Raw genomic sequence first — 18,699 nt, 5'->3', positions numbered from 1 at the left:
CTGGAGAGACTGCAGGTTTTTAAAAATGGAGTTGCTTAGGCTAAGGCTATCCTGACACTCTGTCTTAGTAGGTTGAATGTTTTTAGGATTTTTTTTTTCATTTCTTCTAGGCATACCAATTTTTAAAATTATAATTGTTCATAGTAAGTAGTCTCCTATGATTCTTTATATTTCTGTTATATTGTAATAGCTCTTCTTTTGTTTCTGATTTTGTTTGAGTATTCCTTGTTTTTCCTAGCCTGGCTAAAAGTTTATCAATCTTACAATCTTTAAAAGGAAACAAATTTAGTTTCATTGATTTTTTTTCTGTTTTCTTTTAGTTCCTATTTCATTTACCTCTCCTCAGATTTTTATTATTTTCTTTTCTCTGCTTATTTGGGACTTTGTATGTTCTTTCTTTTCTAGTTCCTTGAGGTATACTGTTGTTTATCAAAGATCTTCTTTTTTGATGTAGAGCATTTATTGTTATAGACTTCCCTTTTTTGCTTTTGCTTTTGCTACACATATAAGTTTTGGTATGTTTTGATATATTTTGTTATATTTGGAATATTGGTATATTTGCTATGTATTTTGGTATATTTTTATCTATTTCTCATTTAATTTCTTGTTTTACATGTTGATTCTTTCAGAGCATATTGGTTAATTCCCATGTGTTTCTGAATTTTTAAAAATTCCTTCTGTTACTGATTTCTAGTTTTATCCCATTATGGACAGAAAAGATATTTGATGTGAATTCAGTCTTCTTAAATTTGTTAAAACTTGTTTTGTGACATAACATATGATCTGTCTTGGAGAATGTCTATGTATTCTTGAGAAAAATGTGTATTTTCTGCTTTTGTGTGGAATGCTTTGTGTATGTATCTCTTAGAGTCTTTTGGTCCAAAATGTTACTGAAGTCATCTGATTCCCTATTGATTTTCCATATGGGTTATCTGTTTATTGCTAAAAGTTGGGTATTAAAGTCTCCTAATATTGTGTTGATGTCTATCACACCCTTAATATTTTCTGTATGCATTTAGTTGCTCCAATATTGGGCATATATTTATTTAAAATTGTTATAGCCTCTTGATGAATTGACTTAATTATCATAAAAAATGATTTTCTCTGTCTCTTTTTAAAGGTTGTCCTCTCTCCTCCTTTGGGATACTACTGGTAGAAAACTACCAGAGACTCAAGCATGCTAGGTTCTCCCTCTACCACTGACCTACATTCCCAGCCCTCTTTTTAAACTTTTTGACTTAAAGTTTATTTTGCCTGGTGTAAGTATAGCTACCCCTGATCTCTTTTGTTACTATTTATGAAAAATATTTTCTGTCTTTTCCCTTTCAACCTCTTTGTGGTATTGGATCTAAAGTGAGTCTCTTGAGCAGCATATAGTTGGATCACGTTCTTTAAATCTTTATCTTTTGATTGAAAATTTAATTCATTTATATTTAAAGTAATTACTGATAATTTTTCAGTATGCCATTTGATTTCTATATGTCTTACAGCTTTTTGTTCTTCATTTTCTGAAACACTATTATCTTTTCTGTTGAAAAATATTTTTAATTCCTATATGAATATTCTACAGCTCTTTTTTTTTCTACTGAGGGACTTACATTTAACATCTTATTGTTATAATATTCTCATTTAAATTTATGAAGCATAACTTCAATAGCATAAAAAATAATTCTTGTATACAGCTCTATTTCCACCCCTTTCACAAAAATATAATGTCATAAAGTTATATCTTCATACATTGTATGCCCAGAAAACATAGATTAATAATTTTTAATTTTATTTCTTAAATAATGTAGCAAATAAGAAGTGGAGGTACAAACTAAATATTAGCCTATAATTTCCATGTATTTATTTGTGCCAAGATATTTATTTCTTCATGTTACTCTTTCTTTTTATTTCAATCTGAAGGACTCTACAATTTCTTTTTTTTTTAAATCTTTTTTAGTTGTAGCTGGACACAACATATTTATTTATTTTTATGTGGTGCTGAGGATCAAACCCAGTGCCTCACACATGCTAGGCAAGTGCTCTACCATTGAGCTACAGCCCCAGCCCTCTACCATTTCCTAAAGGGAAGGTCTAGTGGTAACAAATTCCATCAGCTTTTCTTTAACCAGGAATGTCTTAATTTCTACCTTACTTTTGAAATACAGTTTCATTGCATAAATGATTCTTGATTGATGTTTTTTTTCATTCAGCACTTTGAATATACCATTTCACTTTCTTCTGGTTGTCAAGTTTTCCGATTAGAAATTTGCTGCATGCCTATAATCCCAGCAGTTTGGTAGTCTAAGGTAGGAGAATTGCAAGATTCAAACCTGGCCTCAGCAACTTAGTGAAATCCTAAGCAACTTAGACCCTGTCTCAAAAAAAAAAAAAGGGAGAGAGAGAGAGAAGAAGAAGGAAGAGGAGGAGGAGGAGGAGGAGGAGGAGGAAGGAAGGAAGGAAGAGGAGCAGGAAGAAGGAGGGGGAGCTCGAGGAAGAGGAAGAAGAAGAAAAATTTGCTGATAATCTTGTTGAAGAACACATGTGTGTGCTGAGTATCTTGCTACTTCAGAGATCCTTTCTTTGGCTTATGATGATTCGATATAATGTCTCAATGTGGGCTTCTTTGTTTTCATCTTACTTAGAGTTAGGTTGAACTTCATGCATGTTTATTTTCACAACTTTCATCAAATTTGGGGAGTTTAGCCATTATATTCAAATAATCTCTCTGCTCCTCCCTTGCAATGATCTCTCTTCTTTTGAGGTTCCCACAGTTCTTATGTTGATCTGCTTGGTTCACTTAAGCTATTTTTACTTTTTTTAAAACTTTTTTTTCTATTCCTTACACTGGATCATTTAAATTGCCTTTAAGTTTTCTGACTTTACTACCTGCTCAAAGCTATTTTTGAGTAACTTTGGTGAGTTTTTCATTTCAGTTATTATACTTTTCAGATCAAAATGTTTTTTCTTTTTTGTATGTTTTACATTTCTATAGATGTTTCTACTTCATTCCTACTACATTTTTTTTTTACTTTCTTTACATCTTCCTTAAGACATTGAGCATCTTCAAGACAGTTCTTAAAATCCACGAAAGTCTGCCACCTAGTCTTTGTCAGGGACAGTTTTGTTTATTTATTTATTTTTCTTCAAATGGGCTATTCTTTTCTTTTTATTTTTATGTCTTGTGTTGCTTGTTGTTGTTGTTGATACTTGTTCAAAACCTGAATTAACCCCTTCCCCATGGTTTGTCTTTTATTGATTATTAACTGTCTGTCATAGGCTGAGTTTTAAACTTGAGCTCTCTTCAAGTCTTTTCTGAGCCTGTGCATTTCCCTGGATCTGTGCTATGACTTTCTAAATCACCCATATAATTTTTTGCTATTCAGTGTCCTACTTCTTAAATATCTGACTCCAAAAAAGGAAACATAGATGAATTTAGGGGGACAAAAATGTGTTGACCCTTTAAACCCCCTAGAAGTTTGCTTCAGCTGGGGCAAGGAAGATTTGCAGCAATGGCTGTTTCCCTCTTAATCTTTCCCTCTACTATCAGGATTTGCAGTCAGTGATTAGACACACCTGATATTTGTAGAATGGGACCCATTTTGTTCACCTTGGCTCTCATACTTTTGTGCAAGTTGTTCCAGGAACATGTACATAGCTGCTTGCCATGGGGTTGGGGAATAGAGGGCTGGGAGATGGGCAGTTGCCACCTTACTAAAAGCTGACTGAAACTAATCATTGTTTACTGTACACGTCTTCCCCTGGAAGTTATAAGCCCTGAAGCAGTCTCCAGAGTTCCAACACAGTTACCTTAAACAGATTCCACCGATGCAATTATTATCCAGGTGGAAAGATGGATTCCTATCTTCCCAGAATCCTCTGCCCCCAAAGTATTTCAGATCTCAAGTTATCACTATTTCTTTTAGTCCAGGCTGGCAGAGCTTCTACTAATTCTCTCTCATAAATTGTCTGGGTTTTCATATATTTGATTCCAATTCATTCTGTATGGCAAAAGTCACACTCAAAGTTCCTTTTTTAATTTATTTTTATCTATCTTATTTATTTTTTTGGTGTGGCCAAGGATTGAACCCAGGGCCTTGTGCAATTCAGATAAGAGATCTACCACTGAGCTACATCCCCCAACCCATAGTTCATTTTTAGACATGCCATTATCTCTAAACTTAAACTACAAGTTCTTGGGAGTGCATCACACTTGTGTGGGACTATGCCTTTGTTATTTCTAGAAGATACCCTTTTTTTTGCCAAGTAACAATGAACATAGAGGCACCCCTTTCTTTCAGAGGTCTTAACAAAGGGCCTAGCAGCCATACCCTTGAGTTGGTCTTTACCCAGTGCCCTAGATTTGATCTTTTCCCTGAAGCTGTTTTCAAATGGCCACAGCTTTTATTTAGTGAGAATCCATTTTGTTGTTCAATTCTGAAATGTCTGTCAATTCATAGTGGTTTTAATTCTACTTGGAAAAAGACCACTCTTTCTCTAATGTAATCTCTTTCTTACTGTTCTCTACCAAATGCAGAATCAAACAGCTCATGCATTCAACATTTTCCCTCAAATTCAACTATATGAATTCTACAAGTTCATTATGTAATTTTCTCTTTGATTATCCCTTACAATTTTTACCCCTTTTTGCCACTGTGTGAATCATCATTTTCCCAACTCTTATAACTATTTCCTTGCTATTTTCCAAATTCTTATTTTAGTTTTGTACTACCTGCTTTCTGACTCGAAATCTACTATCATATTTTAGGTTTTTGCTACTTTCATACCCTAATCCAAGGTACTATTTTTCTTTACCTGCTAGCTCTTGCTGTCATAATGTTCCTAATTCAATGTCTTAAAACAAAAATAATTTATAATTTATCATGCATCTTGGAATGAACAGATCTAGCCTTAGTTTGGCTCTAAACTGGAATTTGAGTCCAGGTCTACTCTTCTTCCATAGACCACCAATCTAGTCAGGGCATAGTCTTCTCATGGTGATGGCAGAAGCATGGACAAGTTCATTTGAACAAGCATAATTCAAAGCTCTGTTGGCATCATAGCTACTAACACCTTAAGCAAAATTTAGGCTGAATCCAAAGTCAAAGAGCAGAGAATACCTTCCCTTTAGTAGAAGGAAGAACAGTCATATGGCAAAGGACAGACATAGGAAGAGGTGAAGAACTGGAGCTCATAATTCAATGTACTAAATTATTCAAACCTTAACTAGAACAAACATGGCAAAACTATATTAAATCATATAAAAATTTCATCAAAATATGTTATTAAGGATAAACAGTGACATTTGTTGATAAAATATTAATTCACCTGGAAACTAAAATAATTCTGAATTTGTATGTACCTAATAACAAAGCCTCAAAATATCTACAGTAAAAAACAATTTACAAGAAAGTTACAAGAAAGAGAAATATGGAAATTAATAATTACAGTAGGAGATTTTTCATATACTATTCTCAATAACTTTTAGAACAAGAAGACAAATCTTTAGAGGGAAATTTTGAACACAATTAACAAACCTGGCTGGGTGCAGTGGTGCACAGCTATATTACCAGTGATGCGGAGACTGATGCAGGAAGAACACAAGTTCAAGGCCAGCGTGGGCAACTCAGTGAGACCCTGTCTCAATATAAAAAATAAAAATCTTTAGAGATATATTTCAATGGTAAAGTGACTCTAAGTTCATTCTAGTACCAAAAAACCAAACAACAACAACCAAAAAGCCCCCTGATTTATTTGTAAGAGCTTAGAATATGTACTGCAGTTGCACAATACTCGATTTTTATTTTTATGTTTTGTACCAGGAGTGCTTAACCACTCAGCTACATCCTAGTCATTTTCTTTTTTCAGATTTTGAGATAGGATCTTGCTAAGTTGCGTAGGGCCTACCTAAATCACTGAGGCTGGCCTCAAATTTGCAATCCTCTTGCCTCAGCCTTCTGGATCACTGAGATTACTGGTGTGTGTCATCAAGCCCAATCAATATTCTACTTTTAAGTGCCCACAGAACATTTTAAAAACTGGGATATTGCCCAGCACAGTGGTGCCACCTACAGTCTTGGCAACTCAGGAGACTTAGTACTGCAAGTTTGAGGCCAGTCTTGGCAATTTAGCAAGACCCTATCTCAAAATATAAAAGTAAAAATGGCCTGGGGATGTAGTTTATTGTAGAGTGCCTTTGGGGCCAATCCCTAGTACTGTGAAAACAAACAAACAAACAAATAAATATAAAAATATTGGACCATTAGGCAATTCAGGCTGCTATAACACAGTATCAGTATCATAGACTACATGGATTATAAGAAACAGATCAGTCAGGCATTGTGGTACACAACTCCCAGTGACTCAGGAAGCTGAGGCAGAAGGATCACAAGTTTAAGTCCAAACTTGGCAACTTTTGTGAGGCCTGTCTCAAAATAAAAAATGAGGGGCCGGGATGGTGGCTCAGTGGTAGAGTACTCGCCTAACACACTCAAGGCTCTGGGTTCAAGCCTCAGCACCACATAAAAATAAATAAATAAAATAAAGGTACTGTGTCCAACTACAATTAGAAAAAAAATTTAAAATAAAATAAAAGGGGCCGGGGATGCAGCCCTGTGGTAGAATGCCCCTGGGTTCAAAACCCAGTCCCCCCTGCAAATTTTTATTTCTCACAGTTATGTTAGTTGGAGTTTAAGATCAAGGTTGTTGAGGTGCCACCATGGTTGGGTTCTGGTGAGAGCTCTCTTCTAGCTTGCAGATCACTGTCTTCTCATTTATCTTAACGTGGCAGAAAGAGAGCTAGAGAGCACTCTAGGATCTCTTTAATAAGGATTTTGCAATCCATTCACGAGGGCTCCACCTTTATGTTTTCCCTGCCTCCCAAGGTCTCACTTCCTAATTCCATCATACAGGAGGTTAAGATTTCAACATATGAATTTTTGGGGGGCACAGATATTCATCCCATAACAACTATATTCTATTCATAAAGAAGGTATCAATAAACTTCCAAGAACTGAAATCGTGTATGTGTATATTCATAGATTACTCCAGACTTAGACTAGAAAATAATAATATAAAGGTAATTAGAGGGCTGGGGCTATAGCTCAGTGGAAGAACACTTGCCTAACATGTGTGAGGTACTGGGTTCAATCCTCAGCATCACATTTAAAAAGTAAATAAAGGCATACTATCCATCTACAACAATAAAAAAGGGTTTGTTTTTTAAAAAAAGGTAATTAGAAAAACTCCATATATTAAAAATATGCTTTAAATATCCCATTTTCCAATGAAAAAAATCATCATGGGAAGATTTTTAAAATTAAAAATTATAATGAAAAATAATACACATCCAAACTTGTAGAAGGTTCAGCTAAAGCAGGTTTAGAAGGAAAATCTTGGCTTTAGATGCACATATTACAAACAAGAAGGTTAGAACTCAATGGTGTAATATCTCAAGAAGACAGAAAAAAAATAAACTAAAATAAAACAACAGTAGAAGGGAGAAAATAAAAAGTAGAAATTAATGAAATAATAAACAAATAATATAGGACATGAACAAAGCCAAAGTTGGTTCTTTGAAATGATAAAATTGATACTTATTTCCAGGGAAGACTCATGATGAAGAGGAGGAATAAAATGAAGGCATAACCAATTCAGGCATTAAAAAAGAGTTCTGGGTATACATTGCATTTACCTGTAATGCTTTCTGTAAATATTGATGCCTTGGTCCCTCATATGATCCATTAGATCAGAATAGCTAGTTGTGTCCCTGCATTTTTTAAATGCACCTATTGATTCTAATATGAAGTACAGTTGAGAGATACTGATATAGAAAATGATATCATTTGATGTTCTTCTAGTCTTTCTGCTTATACAGACTTTATATTATGTCATTTTTATATAAATGGGTTTTTACTACACAAGGAATTCTGAAACCTTTCAATTTACCTAAATATTATAAACATCTTTCTATGCCAATAAATATATTTCTGCCATTATATAATAGTTGCATAATATATGGCTATATTATCATTTACATAACTAATGTACTACTGTTGGACACTTAATTTTTCAATAGTTTCATTAATGCTAAGAGAATATCCTTATAAAATTATGTTTATACATCTATAAAAAGCAACCATTAAAAATCATTTATTATAGTAGCATATGCAAATAATAAGTGACAGTTGGTAACTATATTTTTCTTAGATACTTGCTTAGAAATTATTTAGGTCATCAAGGCTGAAAGAGATATGTTAATATCAGTTTTACTAACCACGTGATCCCTAACACAGTGCCTGAAATACAGAAGGCACACAAAAGTATTTGTTAAATACATGAATAAATTTTGTTCTTCAAAACTAATCTCAGTTACTGGAATATGTATACCAGTCATATTCAACAGAAAGACAGTGTCACCATGGGAGCAAACCCTGGATCAGAAGCCCAAACTTGAAACCTTTTTTAAAAACTAAAATCCTTCCAGCCATGTTTGATTATTTATCCTTTTTTTAAAAAAAAATTTAGTTTGTTTCTCCATGATTATCTTTCCCCTCACCCTCTGTCTTTACCGAAGCACTTCTCACTGATGGTTTTAGTTATTGTTTTTCACTTCTTCCTCGTGTAGTGTTTTGCTGAAAATGCTTTGCAATGCTGGTTTTCTGGCTGCAAATTCTTTTAACTTTTGTTTATCATGAAAGATTTTTATTTCGTTGTCATACCTGAAGCTTAATTTTGCTGGATACAGAATTCTTGGTTGGCATCCATTGTCTTTCAGTGTTTGAAAAACATTGTTCCATGACCTTCTTGCTTTCAGCATCTGTGATGAAAAATCCGTTGTTAACCTTATTGGTTTACCCCTGAATGTAATCTGCCTCCTTTCTCTTGTAGCTTTTAATATTTTCTCTTTGTTCTGTATATTGGATATCTTCATAACAATGTGTCTTGGCATTGGTCTACTGTGATTTTGTATGCTCGGTGTCCTGTATGCATCTTCAATTTGTATATCTGTTTCCTTTTTTATTTCTGGAAAGTTTTCTGTAATGATTTCATTCAGCAGGTTACTCATTCCCTTGGTTTGAATCTCTGTACCTTCTTCTATCCCGATGACTCGTAAGTTTGGTTTTTGTATGTTATCCCATAACTCTTGGATGTTTTTCTCGTGATTTTTTACCAGCCTTTCTGAGTTGGCTAGACTCTTTTCAAGATGATATATTTTGTCTTCATTATCTGACGTTCTGGCTTCTACTTGCTCCACTCTGTTATTGATACTCTCAATTGAGTTTTTAATTTGGTTTATCGTTTCCTTCATTTCTAGAATTATTGTTTGATTATTTTTTATAATCTCTATTTCCTGATAAAGATACTTAACTTCTTCTTTTATCTGTTTATGTAATTCATTCTCAATGTGTTCTTTTGCTGCTTGAATTTGCTGTCTCCTATCCTCTTTAAGGTTCCATTCCATCTGTCTAAGGTGTTCCTTGAGTTCTTTATATGACCATTTTTCTGATGACTGTAGGTCCTCCTGAATATTTAGGCTGTCCTGCATTGTTTGTACTCCTTTTCTTCTTTGCTTTTTCAAGCTGCTCATGTTACTTCTTGTTCTGTTTGACTGCTGAGTTACTGTTTACTCCTATAAATTTATTTGATGCTTGGGAGGAAAGGTATTAGAAGGGAAGGGAAGAAGTCACTAAAGAGAATGAGAGTAAGCAGGCAGAATTCAAGGAAGGGGGAATAAGAAAATTGAAAAGAACTGTAGCCACAGGTTTCAATGAAGTTATCTCCTCCGCCGCAATCTGGTGATGTCAGTTCTCTGCCATGGTGGTATCTCTTGCAAATGGCGACAGTTCGTTTCCCTTTGCCGGGTGACCAATGCAACGGGTGGGTCTTTACTGTCTCTCCAAAAAAATAAAATAAATAAAATAAAAAAATAAAAACTAAAATCCTTTACTTTGAAGTAATACATAGAGTCAGAATAATTATAGCTAGCCATATTACTTTATCTATGGCCATTTTGGTATATTCATCTATCATTTATTTAATATTTTATATACATTTTCTCATTTAATCTTCCCAACCCCCTTATGTAGTATCTCCTGTTATTATTTCCGTTTGGCCTATGGGGTTCAGAGAAGTGAGGTAACATGCTTAAGGTCACAGAATTAGAAAAAGACAGAGCCAAAAATTTAACTCTGTCAGGAAGGGGGGAAAGTACTCTTTTTCTTTAACTTAGGGATGTTGGCTTTCAGCTGCACCAGGGCAGAATAATTTTTGATTTTTCAATAAAAATAATTCTTACAAAATTAATACATGATTATGGGAAATACTAGGACATTCCAATAACCAGAAAAATACAAATAATACCCCTAATGAGGAGGAGGAGGAGGAAAAATAACTATTTTTCATTGGAGAAGTAATTTTTATCAATCAGAAAAAGTACTTCATTCCCCTGAAATTATTATAGTCCCTGTCATTCATTTTCATCCATTGTGAATACTGTCACATTGAAGTCTGGGTATTTGATGTGCATGGAAGAAGCAATATAACATACATCTTTTGACTTACCACTGGTTATTTTTTTCTGTAGTAAGCATTTGTTCACTCATATTTCAAACATAAATGTTTGTTAAACTCCTACTTTGTTCCTTACATTCTGCTTCCTTTTCAGAATACAGTGATCAAAACAGACACGGTCCCTGCCCTCCTGGAGCTCTTAGTGAATTTGAAGAGTCTGACATGAAGAAAAAAATGACACAAATAAATATAAATCTGCCATTGTAATCAATGTTAGGAAAGAGAGAAACATAAGTTTGGAACAGGAGGATTTGACTTAGACAGAAAAGGCTTTCCCAGTGAAGTAATAAATGAGCTGATATATGAAAAATCAGTGAAATAGGCAGGCAGGAACATTTCAGGGAGAGGTGCAAAGCCCTGAGGTGAGAAAGATCTGGGGCCTGTGAGTGTAGCTCAGTGGTAGAACGCATGCTTATGTGTGAGGACCTGGGATAAATCCCCAGCACTAGAAGGGGGTGGGGGGAAGGGGAGGAATAGTAGTAGTCCTGGGGACTGAGAGAAAGACAGCTGGTATGACCAGGATAGAGACAAGTAGCTGGCAACTGTTGTACAAAATGGGTCCAGAGAGGAAGGTAGAGGGCAAACCATACAAAGATTCTGTGGCAGGAGCTTAACTGGGCTGAATTCCAGCCTGGCTAAGTAGCACAAGCAAAAAGAAAAAAATAGAAAGCGAGTTAGAAAATGAACAGCATGCCATAGTCCTAAGCTCTGTCCAATAGCACTTTCTGCAGTGCTAGAAATGTCCTCTACTAACCTAACACTGTGCATGCAAAAGATGGGCTAGTGCAATGGAGGAGCTGAATGTCTGATTTTATTACTTTTAATAGCATATAGCTGGAATGTTCTGTATAGTGGCTATTGAGCATTTGAAGTATAGCTAGTGTAGCTGAGGAAGTGAATTCTAAATTGTATTTAATTTTAAGTAATTTAAATGTAAACACAATGGCTATTATATTTGGACAGCACAGTTACAACCTTGTGGACTTTGGCTTTACTCTGAAGTAAATTTTTATTACCTAAAACTTACAGCCAAACTGATACTTTGTTTTACTTTTAAGCAAAGTAACAATGTTTCCTTCTTTAGTAGGATAAAGGAGAAGTGAAGATATATAAAAAAAACCCCAAAAATGCATTATTTCCTCAACTCCCATTTTTAATTGATATTTCAAAATGTACTTCAAAAGGTGAAATGTAGGTGGTTAGAACATAAGCTTTTTCTTTCCTGTCTCAGCTTAAATGTCTCTAACCCCTCTCAGGTAACATTTTCACAGAGCACTGCTCTTTCTCTTCATACCTTTTGTTATGTGTTAACTTAGGCATTTGCATCACTATTAAATATCTTATTGTCAATGCCCAACCACACATAAGATTATTATATTATTTGGGGCAAGAGTTGTATCTCTCTTGTTCACACAGACTCCACAGTACATGGAATCATAGTAGGCACTTAATGAATGTTAATTAAATGAATGAATGAATAATAAATTTTTTACCAGAATCCTAGGCAAGAATCCTGACCCTGGGGTCTAATACATCAGGTCTGCTACCTCACTCTGAAAAATTAAACATAAAAAGTAATGGTGATGGGTGGGGTTGTAGTTCAGTGGTAGAGCACTTACCTAGTATGTGTGAGACACTGGGTTCAATTCTCAGCACCACACAAAAATAAAGGTTCCTCTCTGCTAATAAAGGTTCCTCTCATTAAAGTTCCTCTCTGTGAATCACCATTACTTACAAATATATGGTGATTAGCAGAGAGGAACTTAAGAGGAACTTTAATGACTACATCTATGCTGGGTAGACAAGGGGGGATAGGGGCACATCCTTAGCCCTGTCTTCAAGGGGCTAACAATGATATGGAGGTTTCATAGAAAGGGGAATGTGGGCAAGCCTTGGGGGTTTGCACAGCTAGAGGGTTTGCACAAATGACAAACCCCGTGATCTTGATCAGGTGTGGTCTATCCATCATTATCTCAAGGCTATTGCTGGAGGTAGTTGTGACTCTTCACAAGATGTTTAATGATCAGACTTTTTGTTCCTGGAATCCGAGATAACTCAGAGCAAAGGAGACATGCCAGATAGAGACAGAGATGGTAAGTTTTAAACCTGTTTTTAGTTACCTCTGGGACATTTGTAGGCAAAAATGAAGAATCAAATCCTTGTTACAAAATGAATGACTAGATATTGTTCTGTACTGTATTCATTCATCTGCATATTTATTTATATTGACTGTCACCCACTCACCTCTGGCCATGCAGGGTTAGGGATTCCCTTTAACCATGCAGTTATTTAAAACTATTAATAAACATGTCTCTCTACTAACATGAATCCATTAAGCAGTCTTTATTGAGAGAACTTTCCCCACCCATTCTTTTTTAAAGGCATTTAAAGGTTCTCCCCTAAAGTGAGAACCAAAAGAACTGGTAAAGAGGAGCTTGATGGCCTGTGTAGCTCAAGAACGCAGTTACCCTTCTGGACAGCCCCTGTGGTCCCTTATGACCTTGCATCTTTCATATAAGTCATAGATTCTACCTTATCTTAAGTGAATTGGCCATTTTTAGACAGAATAGTGACAGTATGTGACAAATGGCAGTTTTCTTATAGCATTTTCTTCAGCTACCTTTACACATTCAGTCATGTGATTTCAGGAAGTATATACCTTTCTTTGGAATTCATTCTCTCCAAGAACCCTCAGCTGTGGTTCTGAAGCACATGGCAGAAAGGCTTTCAGATACTTTGGTTCACAATGAGGCTTTTTTCTTCACTGTTAGGGAGTCAGAGACTGTCCAAACATCTCAGTACAATTTCTGAAATAGAAACTTATTGTGGGGATATCCCCTGCCATGAAACATGTAGTGATGGTCAAGATGGAAGTGGATGTTCAGTGACCTGGGTTTCGATCTTAACTTGCCCCCAACTCACTGTATCTCCTTCAGCAATGTACTTAAAGGTTCTGTGCTTCAACCTATATCTGCAGAGATCCTCTCCTTACCCCTTTCAGGAATAGTAGAAATGGTAAAAAGATTCACCTTTGTGAAGCTCACTAAAATCTTTCTACAAAACAAATTCTGTGCAAAGACTGACCCTATGAGCAGGATTGCTGGTGTTTGAAGCCAGGTAAAAACATTACTACCCATTCAAGTCACCACCACAGGGCGTCTCCTGAAAGTAGGTTGACTTTACTGTGTCATAGCTTGGTTGTTACTGCTATATCTTCTCTTTTCTTGCCAAAAGAAAAAGCCTTGAGCCTGCAAGAAGGAACAGAGTGTTTTCCCAGGAAACTAGTGCTACAGTGAATTGCATGTTGATTTGTTCTTTAAACAGGTCTGGCAATTACCTTGAATTCTAAGGTTTGGTATTTTTTCTAGGTATTTTTCCTTCTGCTTCTCATTCTTGATTAAGAAACAAAATGGTATAAAGCAAAGCTACAGGTTACTCTAAAAAGATTCAAAATTTCTTAGGAGAGTAGTCTTAGATAGCGCTCCAACGACAGCACTGAGAGCCACAGAGGTCCAGTGAGTAAAATGTGGCCCTTTTGAGTCTCAGCAGGCTGTTCATTTCTATTCCCATCACTGCTCCTAGGATTTCTTATCTCTTGCCCTAGCAAATCATAATACACACACACACACACACACACACACACACATCTCTGTCCAGTGCACCCAGTAGGGGAGTGGGGGCAGAGAAGACAAAGTCATTTATATAATGTGTCTCCCTGCTGAGCCCCTAATGGCCAAAGCTTTTGTTCTGCATTCAGTGGCTGCTTGTGATGGGCAGGAAGCCCTGGTCTCTCTTTGTTCCCTGGCCTTATTCAGCAATTTAGATCCATCATAAAAATCAAATATGCATGTTGTGATCGCCTTGTGTACAACAGCTTCAATTTTCACCTTTCTTTAATTTGAACTCCACAGGGGAAGAAAGAGAAGGAAGGGAGAAAGGGAAAAGGGGGGTAAGAAAAAAAATTGCTTTGTATTTTTGCTTAGTGTACTGTGAAAATAGGCAGTAATGAACAAATTTTTTCTTTAAATTTCAAAGATGAATCCCATTCAAATAGACATGCCACCAAACTAGACCAGGAACATCCCTTCTGAAAATACTCTCAAACTGTCTCAGTTAGCTCAAGCTGCTAAAGTTGGATGCATTCGATGGATAAAGAAAAAAATATGAGAGCGTTGCAAAGGGGGTGGAAATGGAAAAACTCTTTAGTGCTCAGAAGTCATCCTTTTCAGAGAGGTATGTCTATACCACTTATAATTATAGTCAAAAAGAATGTTTTATGATCAGCGATTGTTGTGAGTTTCTTTTGTAAAAGAAATAGTTTGAAGAAAAGGTTCATAGAGGAAATGAAAGATTATACTTATGGACATATTTTCCCTCCAAATAAAAGTGAACACATTGACAAAGATGTTTTTGTCCACTTATTGATTTGCACACTATATTTAAAATTTCCCCAGAACTTCAAAGGATGTGTTCCCTGGAGTTCAAATAAATTTGCATCAGCAGCTTTGGTATTGATTATTCAGAAAAATTCAGAAACCCTTTACCTACTCCATTATTAGACATGAGCAGTGACTTTACAGAAGGGTTTATGCCCTAATATAAACAATATGGCCAATATTTATTTGATTTATTAAAAAATGAAAGATCTGAGGAACTGTGCCTCTTTATGCCTGGTTTCACTTACTAATATAGATTTTGAAGGCTCAAGCTGAACTTGAAACCAACCAGCTTGAAGATCCTTTGCCCTGTTCTTATAAATGGAGCTCTTATTCCAGGGAGATTTGCTGTAGTCGACATTCGACATACACTGAACACAGTGTAAGATGTGCGTAAACTGAAAGAGGGAGCTTCAGGATCATTCAAGGTTGAAAAGCCTTTGATTGTCTGGAGTGGAGCTTCTTCTGGAAGATGTACCAATGAGTCTGGGATCAAAACCAATTTCACAAGTTTGATCCAGTTATAATATGGAAATCCACCAGATTCTGCTTAACTAATTAGAGACGGGTGAAGAGGGTTTTCCTTCCCCAACATTATTGATTTTTCTTTCAAACTCTCCAGTTTCACAGAGAAAATCTCTAGCATTTACAAAAGTGTTCAATTTAGTACAGTTCACTGATGCATGTAATCTTTGCTAAGTGTATCCCATTTTCTCTGAATTTGTTTTTTCAGGCGCACTTGTGTTCTGGATATATTTTTGGTTTACTTTTGATTTTAAGTGAAAATCAAAGATGCACCCAGGACATATGGGTACTGAGTGGATAAATTTAAGATTTGGAAGGGTTTTTTTGTTTTGTTTTGTTTTTTTTAGTTGTGATTTTTTCTTTGCTTCCATTGAAAATACAGGAAATTATCCATGTTTACAAAAAAAAAAAAGAAGTATTTTTAAAAATGGATCCACACAATTTAAGCCTACATATGAGTCAAGAGATTTGTTTATGTTGTGAATCTATCTGTCCTGGAAAAAGTGATAAAATTAAGATGGATAAAAGCACCTAGATATTTACAACACTGGATAAAATCTGTGATTGTATACTATAACTCAGGAAAAAGCTATGGCTCTGTGCCATCTCAGCCCTCTCTCCCCAGCCCATCTTTTAACATTGCTCTATATCTCTTAGGATGTTGCTGACAGATATCATACCCTGTAACTTCTCATTAAAGTCGGGGCCATATGCTGGCATTTTATGTTTTCAACTTCCCTCATGTGAGGAAAGATGCTAGACAGATGTATTAAATGATAAACATCTCATATTGGAGAATGAAACCTTTTCTCTTTGAATTTAAGATAATATAACATACAAGGGTATACATTTAATTTAATATTTTCCTCTTCCCTATCATTTCAGTTCTCTCTTCTCAAGAAATAAGTTGTGGAAGGCCAGATAAAACATTGTTAAGGTTACCTTGTTTACATTTCAGGTCATTCTAACTGCTGCTGTTATTCTCACCTAGTCTTTAAACATAAATGTTAGATTTTCTTTTCCCTCAGGATCAGAGTCCTTCAGAATGTCTTTCTTGTTTCTCAGGATTAAATACGTGCTGAATTAACGCTAAGCCTCAGTTACTGAAGTCACTTCCTCTGCACACAATCACGTAGATGTTAAAAGTGCAGCCTCTAGAATTAGACAATCTCAGTTCAAATTCTGGCTCCATCCTTGACCAACTCTGTGACTTTGAGCAAGTTAAGCCTTAATGATTCCAAAATTTTGCAAAATGAGCATATGAGGATAAGCATCTGATTTGTAGCACTGTGTGCATTACATGAGATTATGTGGTGTGCTATCACTGACTGGTTTCCTAGGGAAGCAGACTCTGAGGTAGGGGTGAGATTCAGGATTTATTAGGGAATGCTCTTAGAATCAGAACCTGTTGGCAGTGCACTCCCAAAGGAACACAGATTTTTTTTTTTTCAGCTGAGAACTGACAACTGAACACAGCCTTCTTTTAGCACTCCCATTAACTAGGGAAATAAGTCCTTTATTCTTGCAGGGGGATCTGTGTGGCACATGACAGTGTCTACCAGAAGTGCTTGGTAAGTGCTCAGTAAATATTAGCTATACAGTAGTGTCAATGGATATTTACCTATGGAACCATTCTCAGTTTTCAGGATCCCAAACAATTGCTTCTGGCATATGTTTTAATTACAAGAGGCAATATAATGTTGTGGTTAGAGCAGGGCTCTGGAAATGGACTTCCTAGATTTTAATCCTAATTCCTCAAATAGTAGCTGAATGACTCCAGGGACATTAGTCTTTGTGTTTCCTCATCTGTGGAATGGAAATAATAGTATCCACTCTCACAGGGTTGCTATGAGGATTAACTATGTAAGTACTTTTACTTTTAAAAGACTTGGCACATAATAAGCATTCTATAAAGGCTAGTGACTTATCATTATCTACTATTTTTCTCTCCATCAAGTTAAACATGTAATTGAAAAGTATTTGGGAATCAGATATTTCTGGGTTTAAATCCCAGTTCTGTCACTAACCAGCCGTTGTGATCAGGGACATGTTATTTAATCCATGGTCCTCAGTATTCTCATCTGCCAAATAGATATAATGATGTCTGCTTTATAGGAAGCACCAAATATATGAAAATATTATGAACCAATGTTTCAGTTTCCTTTTCTGAAATGCAGGGATAATTCTATCCTTAGGATATTCTGAGGATCCCATGAGTCCATAATGAAACACACTAAGAACAGTTCCTGACACAAAGTACACATTCAGTGAATATTAGCGAATAGGATGATGATGCCGGTGACTGTAAAAAGCACTCCATACCGTGCCTGGCACCTCATAGCACTCACTTATTTTTGAAGCCCATTATGAATCTGTCTTTTTAAAAAATTTTTCCTCTGTTTCCCACTCTACCACTCAGCTGGATGCACCTTTATCCTTGTATCTCTTTCCTCTTCCCTCACTTGCTTGTAAAAATTTTGTGTGGGTCACCATTAAACCACATCCTCAAAGATCCCTAGAAGATCCCTATTTTTTATGTGGTGCTGAGGATCGAACCCAGTGCCCCACATATGTGAGGCGATAGCTCGACCACTGAGCCACAACCCCAGCCCTCTACTTTGTTTTTATTCTGGAGACAAACACGGCTGGTGTGTAATTAAACATTATCTTTAAGTACAGAAAGGCTCTTGCTGCAGAAAGAGTGATTGCCAGTTCCCCATCTTCAGGACAGAAGAGAAATGGACTTAAGCAGAACATGAACACAGCATGGATGACAAAAGAGGGTGATAGAGTCTCCAACCCTGAGTGGCAAGGGACAAAGAATATTAATTTATTTGGAATGGATGGATACATGTGTTTACACCCCAAGGAAAAAGAAAATGCTAATGAAGTCCCTCCTAACCTCATGATTTTCTGGTTCTGTTATCCTCAAATATTGTTAACTATAATATTGCCTACTATGGTGTACCTTACTGTACTGTGTTCTTCTGTTGTCATATTATCTTTCCTGGATTCACAACAGCTGGCACCCTACAGAAACTCATCAGGAAAAGATCTTGGTTTTGCATAGGCATCTACTATTTATAAAGACTTACAAACCATTTCTTTTTACAGTAGTATATAATAATAAATAATCAGTGTAGCCCAAATGTTTTTTGGCACTCCAGAGGAAATAAATAGC

The 18,699-nt window shown here is 35.8% G+C and overlaps 1 protein-coding gene across 1 annotated transcript in view; it reads right to left on the bottom strand.

Annotated features, from left to right (window-relative positions):
• Window positions 1-18,699, bottom strand: part of LOC113190127 (uncharacterized) — a 272,978-nt gene that overhangs the window by 214,431 nt on the left and 39,848 nt on the right. Inside the window, exon 4 of the mRNA XM_077793155.1 lies at window positions 5,523-5,622. Coding sequence (XP_077649281.1) covers window positions 5,523-5,622 — 100 coding nt within the window. The remainder of the gene's footprint in view (window positions 1-5,522; window positions 5,623-18,699) is intronic.

The sequence above is a fragment of the Urocitellus parryii genome, chromosome 15 (assembly GCF_045843805.1).
Source record: "Urocitellus parryii isolate mUroPar1 chromosome 15, mUroPar1.hap1, whole genome shotgun sequence".
Taxonomy (NCBI): Eukaryota; Metazoa; Chordata; class Mammalia; order Rodentia; family Sciuridae; genus Urocitellus; species Urocitellus parryii.
The sequence above is the reverse complement of the archived record's forward strand: the minus strand, read 5'-3'. Positions and strand labels throughout refer to the sequence as shown.